Source organism: Spea bombifrons, chromosome 1, assembly GCF_027358695.1.
Source record: "Spea bombifrons isolate aSpeBom1 chromosome 1, aSpeBom1.2.pri, whole genome shotgun sequence".
Taxonomy (NCBI): Eukaryota; Metazoa; Chordata; class Amphibia; order Anura; family Pelobatidae; genus Spea; species Spea bombifrons.
In genome coordinates this window covers 49,004,375-49,018,424 of record NC_071087.1, presented here as the reverse complement: position 1 = coordinate 49,018,424, position 14,050 = coordinate 49,004,375, and the positions used below count along the sequence as shown (strand labels likewise).

At 35.9% G+C, this 14,050-nt stretch overlaps 1 protein-coding gene across 1 annotated transcript; it reads right to left on the bottom strand.

Moving 5' to 3' along the window:
- Positions 1-2,136: 2,136 nt before the first annotated feature.
- LOC128473448 (alcohol dehydrogenase 1-like) lies at positions 2,137-11,445 on the bottom strand. Its single transcript, XM_053455661.1, has 9 exons — positions 11,377-11,445; positions 6,931-7,032; positions 6,439-6,580; positions 5,888-5,975; positions 5,229-5,448; positions 4,429-4,689; positions 4,064-4,199; positions 3,271-3,409; positions 2,137-2,501 (listed from the first exon to the last, which is right to left on the bottom strand). Exons 1-9 carry the CDS (start codon positions 11,392-11,394, stop codon positions 2,477-2,479), a joined length of 1,131 nt encoding a protein of 376 aa, XP_053311636.1. The 5' UTR covers positions 11,395-11,445; the 3' UTR covers positions 2,137-2,476.
- Between the last annotated feature and the right edge of the window lie 2,605 nt (positions 11,446-14,050).

Genomic DNA, 14,050 nt, shown 5'->3' with positions numbered 1-14,050 from the left:
ATGACTTTCTATGCATAGTCTGCACAACTTGCCAACATGTGCTCGGTTGCTGGCTTTGGTGCAGGAAGTTATGCAGTGTTTTGGTTTTCTCTTTGCTCAGGATAAAATGGAGGGCCCAACTATGTGTCTTAATTTCCTTTGAATCAAGATCGATTCTGAGGCCTTCCGTGGGACAAATTGACAACTTGAAGGCTATGGTAGCAAGGGTTCGGGCGTTGAGGAAGATTTGCCTAGGTCAGTTGCAGTCACTGTGGGGCAAATGAAACTTTACCTGTCTGATTATGCCGAAGAGTATGGTTTTTAGCAGGTGCTTAGCAGCGCGGCCTAGGCATTTTGTTAAACTGACTTGCCCTCTCAGGGCTGATTTAGCAGTATGGGACATCTTTTTGGACTCTTATAATAGAAGGTCATATTTGCAGATCCAGGAAGTATCCAATTCTCAACTACATTTCTATACAGAAGTATACAGAGGCTGCAGGGTCGGTTGGCTTCTGTGCCACACTGGTGCGGGGAGAGCTGGCACAAGTCTGGGCTCACTAGGAACCTTGCGTTCCTGGAGCTGTTCCCTATATTGGTTGCAGTAGTCCTCTGGGGTTGTTCTGTGATCAGAAGGTGTAGTTCCATTGTGACAACCCGTGGGTTTTGCATGCCATTAACAACCTCATCTCCCCCTGTTGTCCGGTTGCTTCAGCATCTCATGCTTCAAAGCCTTTGCCTAAAGGGCGGTTTGTATCCAGATGTCTGTAAAATCATGGCTGATGATCTTGCTTTCAGTGGGAAGAGTTTTGCGCAGCCGCACCACAAGAGGATCAGATCTGGACACCATGTCCAATGAAGCTAAGGGCACTTGGGCTGGACGACTGAAGGGGGTGGATATGGGACTCGGTTTCCAAGGCAACCTGGGGTCACTATGGGATGAGTGGGTGTTGTTCGTGGAGTAGCGGGGATGGTTTCAGCATGACCAAACTCATTCAACTGGCTGGTGTCATCTCGGGTATTGGGCCTCAGTTTAACTTTATGGTATTCCTGAATGTACCAATGAGTTCGTAGTCAGGCAGGCAATGAATGGGTGCAAAGAAGGTTCTGGCCTGTGATTTCCAATTTATTTGGGTATTTCATAAAGCTTTGGAGTTTTGGGGTTTATTCATTTCCTAATTGGGGTGGCTACTGAGACCACCAGGATTTAAAGGTTCGCCTTATCAGTAGGTAGCACTCTCATTGGTTTAGGTCCTACTTTTGGCTAGAGTCCTTAGTTTAAAATGTTGGTTCTTTCTCAGTTATGGCCCCCCTAGGTGTGGCTCATTGGTAGTGTGACCAACATAGGGAAATGGGGGTTAATTGGCAGGTGTGTTTCACTATAGATAAATGTAAAATTATGCATTTGGGTAAGAAAAACCTAAATAATTATACTCTTAATGGTTGTGCGTTGGGTAAATCCACTATTGTAAAGCATTTGAGTGTTCTTGTTAACAATAGACTGTGCAGCTGTGCACAATCTCAGACAGCTGTTGCTAAGGCAAAAACAATGCTGGCCTGTATTAAAAATGGAATAGGTTTAAGAGATCAGACATCATTTTACCTCTTTATAAATCATTGGTAAGAACATATCTAGAATATGCAGTGCAGTTTTGAGGACTAGTACAAAAAAGGACACAATGGAAACAGAAAGGGTTCAGAGAAGGACAAAAATTATTAAAGGAATGGAAAATTTCAGCTACAAGGAAAGGCTGTCCAAATTGGGATAGTTTTCGCTGGAGAAAACACGTCTTCGTAGGGATATGATAAACCTTTTCAAGTACGTTCAAGGTCAATTCAAAAATCTTGTACTGTTAGGGTGGTTAAATTATGGAATAGACTGCCTTCTGAAGTCATTTGGCTAATTTGATTAGTATCAAATGTTCCAAAAATGTTTGAGTGTTTTTCTGGGTATGAAATGCATACAGGGTTATCACGAGTAAAAGTAGATAATGTAATGTTGATCCAGGGTGTATCCGACTGCCTTGGAGTCAAGGACAATTTTTTTTCCCTTTGAGATGACATTACTGTCCCAGTAGTTTTTTTTTCCCGCTTTCTTCTGGATTAACTAATATAGGTTTGTGGAACTGTTGAATTTGGTGGACTATATGAATTGTTTAAACCTCATTAACTATTAAAGAGATGAACAAACTCAGTCATAAGAACCATAATATGGTTTTTCCATATTACAATTAATTATTAAGATTAATATAGTAAACTTTTTGCACACCAAAACCATGCCTTTATTTTTGTATATTTCAAGTAAAGAGCAAATTATTTCAAACAGCTTGAGCTATAGAAATCTAAGCAAATTATATCAGAACATTAATAAAGTCTTGATTTGCAACAGATTAATCCATTAGCGGCTATTATGATAAACAAAAGCAACACATACAAATACAGATACTACAAATGAAAGTGAAAATGGACTTCTGGATGAATTAAAGTCATTTGTATGTCCTTAGAAGTCCAAAACTGTGCGAATACTGTAAAACAAAGAAATAAATATTATTATAATGTATTTAATCATAGCTACATTATTACAGTACTTTAGAACTTTATAGCATACATTGTGATCCCAACTTGCATTTTATCCCATTATACCCCTGTTACTTTATTGTTCGATATATAAAAATGTTGTTTTCCATTTAATTTAGTAGTTTTATTTGTCACTATTAACAACATCTAAACCTACATGGTGTAGTATAAGCATGACAGTGCTTGATGGATCCACTGCTTCTCCCTTCACTTATGGGGTCTATTGACAGGGAAGCTGGTAGGAGAATTGTGGTTTGAAACTCCTTGATTTTACTATATTATAAAAGCCATAAGCTTCTCTTCCAGGAAGAGATAGGCTGACCATGTGTAACACACAGGTTAATCAGCAAGATGTCTTCAAACTCTCCTTACTCATTCAACTATGCATTATAAAAGGGCAAGAGCAGCCCTTCTTGCTGGATACATTTGCCAATGTGGGGCCTTCATAATGAATAGTGTAACTTGGGAGTTGAAACCACAACTCTCCTGCAAACTATCTACCTGTAGACCCTAAGAACAGGAAGTCAAGCTGGCTACTTCTATGATATATACGTAAGGAAGATTGCTATAAAATATACTCATTGTGTAGTATAGTAAAATGTACGATTTTGGAAAAGTGCCAGATCTGCTTTAAATATTTTACCCATTATTATATGTTTTTAATTTCCTTTTCTTATTGAAGAATAACTTCAGGCCAAGAAGTAAATAAGAGCTTACCATTTGCCATGGTTCATTAGGTCGAAGCCCTCATTGATCTTTTCAAATGGGAGTTTGTGGGTCACCAATGCTCCAAGGTCAAATTTCTTTTTCATAGCATCTTGTACCAAGCCAGGGAAAGATACTGGGGCTTTCCAGTCTTAAAAGAAAAAAAACATTCTAAAACCCTCTGAAACTACTTTAATTTTACATGATACAATTTATTACCCAGTGAAAAAGTATAGCTGGTGTTAATGATTAGATCAGTTTCTCATTAAAAGTAACATAAATTAATAACATTCACATATTCCATACAGGTTTCCAAGAAGTCACATATTTAACATCAGGGGTAGCCACGGCCAGATTTACATTTTTAATATTGGGGGATAAATAAATGTACTTCTGAAATGCTTTTTTAAGTGATTTTTCTATGTATTTGCACATACTCTTTTATGAATATAAGATGTTTAGGAGAGAGAATTTTCTAAATTCTTAAGTGTTTTTTTATTGATTACTGATGCATAATTTAGCATATACAGGTTTCATACCGGCAAACCTCTTTTTAACAAGACAGTCATGACACTGTCCAACTGAACATCTTCAATTTCCCACTTTGGCAGTGGTGAGTATGGGTTGATTGATCACACAAAATCAGCTCCTGTGTGACCACCACGTGACCTGTTGAAGCACAATGCTGGATCATTATATCCTGGTTCTCTGCTTCAATAGGTCTTGAGGTAGCCAACGATGTTTTGTTTGGACCTAGGATCTAAATATATTATGCTGTAGTTTGCCATTTTTATTAACATCATACCTCCCAAGAATGCTCCATTCAGGGTACGTCCAGTCAGCAGCCACATTACATCAATGGAAAGTCTTGCAGTGGACGGAGGCACTCCAATAATGTTAGCCACTCCATAAGAATAATGACTGGCCAAAATAGTTGAGGCCTGGGGGTATATGCATCATTAAAATCTCTGGATTATCTTCATTATGTTATATACCACACATGTAATTGTAATCCTGTAGGTTAAATTTCTACAATTTACACTACTAAGAGATATATAAATCAGTGACTAAAAAAGTCAGTAATCAGTTTGTAGAAGGAGCTTTTACTCCTTCTACAATATTTTACTATAATTATAAAACAATAATTGCTTATCCACAGCTTACACTTACCATGACTTCAACATTTCCAATACACTCAAAAGAATAGTCAACTCCTCCATTGGTCATTTCCACAATAACTTCGTGGATGGGTTTGTCAAAATCATTTGGATCCAGGCATTCTGTACAACCAAGCTCTTTTGCTATGGCAAACTTGCCTTTGTTTATGTCAATGCCAATAATCCTCTTAGCACCGGACACCTTGCAGCCCATCACGGCAGACATACCGATTCCACCCAAGCCAAACACAGCACATGTGGCACCAGGCGGTACCTAGAATAACACAAGAACATGTATTTAACCAAGAGTAGAAGATCAATCCTTAGAATTATTACAATAGATTGAATGGTATCGTGATATTAAATGTATGCTTTGTTTGAGTTTCCAGCCTGTCATATTTAATTAACCTCTGAACTGAAAGAAATATCTACATTTGCAATGTATTTTAAATCTCAATTGCTGTGTCTTAGAGCTTACATAATTTACATTTAATAAATGTAAAATGTCAACCTTGCACAAAAATAAGCCAGTGACATGACAGCAAACTGCTTGTGCATAGCTGATAATGAACAATTGCAAAGGTCATTACCAACAGATACCATTTAGTGCCAACATAAAGACCTACTCAGGAAACCTGTGGCTTCAACTACAGGGGCAAATGTTGCACCCCTGATGATAAGTATTCATGAAATGCAGTAGATCATGAAATATATCACACACAGTTAATAACACGTGTAATTGTACGATGTATTGATGGTATAAGCCTAAATTAGCTAACCAAAGCTAACATTTCTACAATAGGCCATGCTTACTTTGGCTGTGTTCAGTACAGTTCCGTAGCCAGTTGAAAATCCACAGCCAATGAGGCACACTTGGTCCATAGGAGCCTTAGGATCAATCTTGACGCAAGCAATTTCATCCACAACGGTGTATTCTGTGAATGTGCTTGAGGACATGAAGTTGTGGATCAGCTTCCCTTTGCAAGAAAATCGGCTGGTTTTGTCAAGCATGAGTCCAACGTTCTTGCCGACACTGGTTACAAAAAAAAAAAAAAACCAGCAGAAGAAAAATGTTTTAGTTTAGTTATAGTTTAGGTTAATGTATTATTTCAACCAAGTCACAAGGAACCAATTACTAACCATTATTAACAACAAATAAGAATGGATATAGCTATATCAGCTCAACAGAAAACCGCACTGATTGGGCCCTAATTAAGTGTTTTTTTTCTGCAGCATGAATGTCTATACAGCCCCATTTCCTGCAGGGAAGTTTTTCTGTATATAAGACCAAGGTTAAAGAGACTGCACATTAAGAAAGGCAAACCCCACACGCTTACATCTACATTGGTATAAAAATTAGGTTTATACCCCTTTAAAAATACAAATAGGTTAATTGATTAGTGTTTTGGTACTGACCAAAATGAAGTAACTAATGCTCAATGCTCTTTGAATTCTGATGCGTTAGTACTCACTCATTCTTTACACAGAAGTTGCTGTCGGGGTGCAGGCAGCAGGGACATTCCATACACATCGGGCTGCAAAGCGGAATAACATGGTCTCCTACAGGAAAATAGCTTTATTAATTATTGCATCCATGCTTAAATAAAACCACTATGTGATCACATGCAACACAAAAGAAAATGTTTGAAAAACATCAAGGGAATGTATAAAGCTGCTGTTCCACTTAGATAAAGCATAAATTGCACTCTCTAGACTAGCAAGCAAATTGACCATAACAGATACGTTGTTTTATTATTTCTTCTGACAGCATAGAAAATATTGTTTATGTGGCTACACTGTATCAATGTCTGCATTTGATATTTCATGATAATTAAATATCCCCTGGAATAATCTGGATAAAGCAACATTTTATATGAATGAAGAATAATTTCTAGGATAAGTGATTTAACCTAAAAGTACTAGGTGTCATATTTCTAATGCTGCATTTAGATTTTTAATTTAGCAATGGAGGTGGAACAGCAATTGGACAGATTTCAATCATTGAGAACAATCTATGATTTACCTGGCTTCACAGACTTCACACCTTCCCCAACACTCTCTACAATTCCAGCTCCTTCATGTCCCAAGATTATTGGGAATTTGACTCCAGCCATACCACCGACCAAGGCATGATTATCAGTGTGACAAATGCCACTGTTATAAATCTAAAGGAAGTTACAAAAGTATTTCAAATCTTAATCATTGGCTACATTCCCACTAAAATCAATTGCGCAACCAGCACATTTGTTAAATGAAAATGACTTCTGTAGTTGTTATAACATATTAGTAAAAATATTAAATTTAGGTGAACCATATATATCTTTTCATCATCTTCATTTTAATATACATTTTATTGCATTTTTTTAAAATCATTTTTGAGGGTTTAAAATCAATGATAAGCTATTTCACATTTTATAATACACGTCATAGAGAATGTTACACACTAATTTACTTTCCAGGTCAATACTATAAAAACCCTAATATTTCAGAATTAAAAAAAAATAGTATTTGGTACCTTAATACGAATTTCATGAGCTTTTGGTGGGGCGACTTCAATTTCCTCAATGACAAATGGCTTCTTGAGTTCCCAGGCTACAGCTGCTCTGCATTTGATTACCTAGAACAATATTGATGTTTCATTTTTCATCTGGTTTTTGAGCAAGCATTTAAAAGTAAATAACAAAAAAAACATATTATAAAAGCAGGTTGTACTAAAATGGTACAGTTTTTGCTATCCTTTGCAGCCTGTTTTTTTTGAGCGAAAAATTCACTTTTGCTTTAATTTAAAGCAGATTGCATCTAATGATTTTGAAATGTTTAGCATATAACAAAAGTATTCAACACAGGGGCAAGGTCCTCCTTGTTTTCCCAAAGAGGGTATAACCAGATGTCCCTTGCATTATAGGGGGCCTCCCAGCAAGCAATCCACACATACTCATTGTGATTTGTGACACAAAGTACATTTAAGATTACACAGATTATGTTTTCATTTTGGGTGCTGTAGCCTTAATCTGTCTCCTTATATTATTGTGTTTGCCCCATTTTCTCTCACTTGTCACATGTCTTTCAGAGATATGGGGTCATACATATTGGTCAAAGTTCTAAATGTGGAGCAATCACCATGGAAACTTGTGGAATGATCACATGGATTACTCCACAAAACTTCTTTAATAGAAATATGACACAAAGTCCTATAAATATATATAAATATATAAATATAATATGTTATGAATGATAAGAAACAACTACTTTTTCTACTTTTTCTGTGATTTTAAATTTTTTTTTCTGTGTACAATAGTCACAATCTTACAAAAAAATTGCCTATCTATCTAGACAGGGAAATAGCATTTAGCAGAAATTTTGGTAAAAATTGGAGACATGTTGCGGCCGTTTCTAATCCCTTTTGTCAACGTAGTGAAATTACACTTTTTTGGCAGCTGCGCTACATATAGACCTTTCTATGTATCCCTAAACAACCTTAGAGAAAGAACACATATATGCTTTATATACAAAAATCCCTCCGCCGCAGAAATAATTGTTTTGATTTGTGTTAGTTTTTAGAAAGTGGTAAGAAGAATTTTGATTTTATTTTTCCCTAATAATACTTGTACTGGATGAAACACTGGTAGGAAATTATAGCGAGTATTTTCCCTGCTCACAGAAACATTTTTTTACGCTTGTTAAATATAGACTTGTGTGTACAATACGCCTGGCTAACACATTGCGACGTATCCTTACATAACCCCAAGGTCCGTGTGCATGCTGGAGATATCCATAACACACTAAGCACACCCCTTGCCCTTTCCTCTTCCCCAAATGCTTGTTTTCATGGCTGAAAATTGTAGTAAATTGGCAGGATGGTGTGTCCTTGAGAAAAGCATCTTGTTTTTGTATATGTAGTGAAGGCTTTCCATTTCGTGCACCTATTTAGTACTTAAAAAGTCTTTTCTAAATATCAGCTTTCTCAGTCCTCTACCGGAATCTTTGCGGAAAAAAATAACTCAATAACAGAACTCATTTGATTTGAGAATGAAACCATATTCCTGTATGCATTCCAAACTAATTTAAAATATCTGGAAACTTTTAACTGGATTTGCTCATATCTAAATATGTTATAAAATAAACTCTAGCTACAAAATACATAGCAAAAAAGTATTAGCTTCTATATTTATTTTTCGTTCACATGAATTCACATACATATACAATAAGGGACACAGACAGTCAATATATATATATATATATATATATATATATATATATATATATATATATATACCGTATATATATCATATATTGTACATGCCGTTTACAGTGTGCTCTTGTGAATAATCATACTTGGTAGCATATTTATCTAGGGTAGTGTTTGTGTACGAAATATATATACGGGCTATTGCAACTATTGAATTATTTGAAAGTTAACTATATGAATGCAATATTCTAATAAAGGTATGCATGTAATTTAGTATTTGTGCTTGTTAAAAACATGTCGCCCTTTTTTTCTGATTTCTCAAGCAGTACAAGTGTCAATCATGCAATATCAAAATTTTATGAAGGTGAAATGCTTCCATGAAGGAAATGAATAAGCAAATAAGGTTGTACACCAATGCAATGGATGCACAGTGACTATGAACATCTATATCTTCTGCATTGATGCCTACTAGACATACTAATGGGCAAATGTCAGCAAGCAGGAGTAGTTTAGGCTTTTGAAGGTCGAAGGCACTGGAATACAAGCACAAACCAGGCATTCCTGCCTGGATGATGTCAGTAGACAGGTGGATCAGCCACCAAGCAGAGTTTCTCAGTTTGATAACAAGGAGGAAGGATGGTGATTCAAAAATTGTTTCCTGGACAAGGATGACCCATTCAGGTAAAGAGGACATGATGGTGGCATGTCCCAGCCTTTCTCGTCTGTACCTTTCTCCTATTGGCGAGCTACTGATATTTTGTATCAATGGGTTTCTAACTTTTAATCTTATTTTTCTAATCTTTGCACTACATGAGAGTAGATCAACTTTGTTGTACCTCAGCCCCTTTCCGTTTGGTTCTCTCGTAGTCACAGCTGAAATAAATGCTCTGCTGTTGGTCACTGCTGCTCAAAGCTTGCATGGAACAGGAGACTACAGGGTTGGTGGTTCCTGCTCGTGTTATTAATGATGTACCCATCATAATAATGAGGGTAGGTAAACTACCAATTGCATCCAGGGGCCTGGGCTCTATAGAGCATATGGACAAAATGGGTTAGGGGCAACAGACATAGCCCAATTTGGGGAAGCACACTTTAATATCCAAGGAGGCAATTCTTACCGCTCTGTGTCTGTGAGGATGTGACCTCAACGTTACAGACAAAAGGCAACTACATGGTTATTAAAACATAGATGCGTCAAATGCTCTTACCCTAATTTTTAGATAATTAATTTTATTGGGTTTGTGTTTATTGGGTTTACCTAATGTGGGCATGGGTTAAGGCCTAAGCAGATGTGCCTTTTAATATGTTTAGAGACAAAATGTTTCATACATTCTCTAATATTTGGGTTTTTTTTCATAAAGAAAGGGAAACAGGGGACTATTTTGGTATATATAGCAAAATAATAGTTACCTTACTGAAGGTAATAATGGCAACTATAGGGTATCCACTTAGGATATGCCTACCGAACACCTCAGTCTATTGTTATCTTAGTCAGAGAATGTATTATGCACCTCAAGACATATCAAATAGTGGATTAGATATTTAATATTGTTCCCCATTACACAAGGTTTTTCTCTACTATCTGTTCTAGAAGCCTGCCTTGGTAAGGAACCACACCTTCTCTGCATTTATTGTGAGAACTTTTTATGATGCCGCAAATCAATAATGAACAGTAGCTACATTGCCTAATTAGTAATTATATTGTAAAGTTGCTTATCTATTTAATTGAGCAGAAAAGAGGTGGAGATTAGAAGAACATAGAACAAGGGTTTACAATCCATGCCTCATGGATATTACATTTTATGTAATACACGTTTATAAGAAGAAAAACTAGAAAGTAATAAAATATATAATATATATATGACACATACAAGGCCTTTCATCCCTCTGTGAAGATCATGCTACTTCTCTATTCACAAGCCTATGATAGCCGTATGTCTAAAATGTGGCATAATGGTATGCATAAATGGCCTTCAAACATTCTTGGCTTTCTGTAGGGCATGATACCGATGCTTGGGATGTTGCAGTTCATTTTTGCTCACAAAACACCACATATTTACATATACAGTATATCATACACCATATTTTTTTGGCATTTATAGTAAGCCTTTTTGTTTGTAGGTCTACTTTTTGGTGTGACTACTTTAGTCAATACATTTTTGCCACCAAACTGTTTGTTCATTGGTGCAAACCTTTTCATTTCCCCATTATTGCTCCTGGAACTCCTTTATACATAACCCCACAGTACACCCTTTTCTTCAATGCAAAACAGATCTGCTTCAACACATTAAAAACAACATCGAAACAAATTAAATTTAAAAAATCAAGAATAATTTTGTGACTCTACTATTTTGGGTTAGTTTGCTTCTTCTGTATAAGTTAACCATCTTTGCTCAAAATACTCTTAACCAGTCCATTTGGTTTTATGCCAATCTAAAACAGTACACACAGTACATTTAGTTTTTGTCCATGATAACAAAAAGATGATAGCAAATATACACAAAATGTGTGAACAGTGATTTCTAGATTATATTCCGTACATTGAAATTACTTTTGTTTTCTAGCAACAGTTTGTAAAAGTACAACATTTGTATAAGTCTAATATGCATAATTGACACTACAGTACAATAAATCAAAAATGAGTACTGTGCCACATAAAGTTTTACTTAAATTTCAATCAGCATTGCGAAACAGCAAGTACAAACCACTTAATACTGCTTGAAACTGTAATGATGAACAATATAGTGAAGGAGTATTAATTGCTTGCCTCACCTTTCCTGCAGTGGACATCTTTGTGCACGTTTTCGGTTAGAATAGTAGAATAGTAAAAAAAAAGACTGCCAGCTTTTGTCTGTCAATTTCTTTACTGCTTTCGGAGTGCACCAGGCAGTGTATATATACAGAACTGTTAATTTGCTTGACTACACCCCTTAAAGAGGCAATGCATCAAAGAAACAAAATAAATGTCTGTAGGAGTCAATCAACAAACACTACATCCTAATGGGTTTTGTGCCAGAAAAATGACTATGCATTATTCTGTTATGCTAAACAAATCTTTCTTTTATAAATGAGCAGCAGTTTTAACTATTGTGTACCTTTTGATCTGTAGACATTTTCATAGAATCTGAAGCTGGTACATGTAAATCTTAGACTGGCTTCCCTTTATGTTGATATGATAGACTAAATGTTAATTATTACTACGAATGTAATGCAAATCACTGACTTAGTCCGATGTGGAAAATAAATAGTATACATCTGGATCAGATTATGCATCCTGTGGACACAATTGTGTTACATTGTTTAAATGAAAAATGACAAATCAGTAGGTCAGTTCTAAAGAGGAGAAGTATGGAAATTGAACCATTCCATTGCTTGCCATTGTAATAGGACCATTTTTCAAACTTTACAGCAGTATTCATGACAAAAAGTTATATCACAGATCATTTGTTTCATTTACGGTACTTTAAATGTAAGCCGTGGAGAAAAAAATGTGTACAACTAATTTATTGCCCTCAAGATTACAGGCCAATTTTAGCCAAGGGGGTGTTGTTTTTCAAAAAAGAACAATTCATAAAAAAATGCCACGTGAGCACTTTCATCCATAGAGGTGTGCTTGGAGAGATGATATCTGCTAGTTCTCCAGCATGACTCCTTTTTGTTTCATGGAGGAAAACCAAATACAAGGGTAGATAGATGTGGATTGGCCTCTTTTTACCAAACCACCTCTGTTCATGTAGGATTTGAGAACACAAATTTCTGTGATCCATGTGACTGAAAAGCATATAAAATATAGTGACCCAAACCCCTGTCCTTCTATTTGCTCAACAGATTTTCAGGAGAATACACAGGACACAGTCAACCAATACCATATTCATTGCCCATTATTATTTGTTAATTAGAAAATTCCCAAAAGGCTGGTATGATTTTACCTATTTTCTGGCCTTCATTAATCTAAAATAGGCATATATCAGATCCTAAGAAGATCTGAGAAAAGCTATTCTTTTCTTATTGGTGCATTGTAGACATAGTAACACATCCATTAAAGTAAAAAGATAAAGCTTTTCATTTTTTATGTTACCATTTACATAAAGAAGTTTAGTTCTGCTCAAACTCTAGTAACTTATCAAAATTATTAGATTTAAAGAAACTCTAGCAGGGATTGGTGCCCATAGGACATAACTTCTATAGCCAGATATAATAGGAATCTGTTTGACATTTATGCAAAAACTTGTTTTATGTTTTGTCTGGTCCATTTAGATACAAGCTAAAAAAAATGATATCTTTAATAGATGGTATATAAACCAGTGACATGAAATTTCTTGTGTAAATAACTCAACTTTTATGTATATGTATAGCTGAGTATTAACGTTTCTTTTATTGCACTTTATTCAGCACAGACTACGAATTTTAAATTTCTTTGACTTCTAGTTTGTTAATTTTGTAGTACACCTAGTTGGCACAACACACACACACCAGGCTATTGGGTGAATGTTAATGTTGAATGCTTTTCTATATAAACTATATTGTAACCTAGGCAAATGGCACCATAAAGAACACTGAACTTTAAATGAAGGCCTGTAATCCTCATTACTCCATCATATGGCTCTGCTAATAGTTACAGTATCTTACAAGAGTGAGTACACCCCTGACACATTTTTGTAAATATGTCATTATATCTTTTCATGTGACAGCACTGAAGAAATGACACTCTGCTACAATGTAAAGTAGTGAGTGTACAGCCTGTATAACAGTGTAAATTTGCTGTCCCCTCAAAATAACTCAACACACAGCCATTAATGTCTAAACCTTGGCAATGGCTGTGTGTTGAGTTATTTTGAGGGGACAGCAAATATACACTGTTTTACAGGCTATACACTCACTGCTTTACATTGTAGTATTCATTTCTTCATAAAAAGATTTACAAAAATGTGAGGGGTGTACTCACTTTTCTGAGATACTGAATGTTTTAGAGGTTTATAACAAATTCCTGTTGCCTGTATCCAGTGCGGTACTAATATTGCCATAGCGCCATAGTTATCCTGTTTTTCTTGGCCTTATTTCCTGTTCCTGTGCACTCATTGCTCAGTTATGATCATGGCATGACCACAAACTTTGCCTATGGCCCCTACATCCTGTAACATAAGCATACTTTGCATCGCTCAGAGCATGGCCCGACCTCTGAAAGATTTTGTAAGCAGGAGCTAACCCCGTTATACTCTAATGTAATATTTTTCATAAGGTCTATCATTAGAACCATTTGGATTGGCATTCCCATTTTACTACAATATAATCTTATGATGGACCATTGGGGACTAATATTGGAGCGTTTGAGGTTCAGCACTTTTAAAAAGGTTCCCAGTTATGAACACAAGGGGGCATGACATTTGACCATATAAAACCAATGGGCATAACTGGTTAGGCACAAACCAATTATGGCTTAACTGGT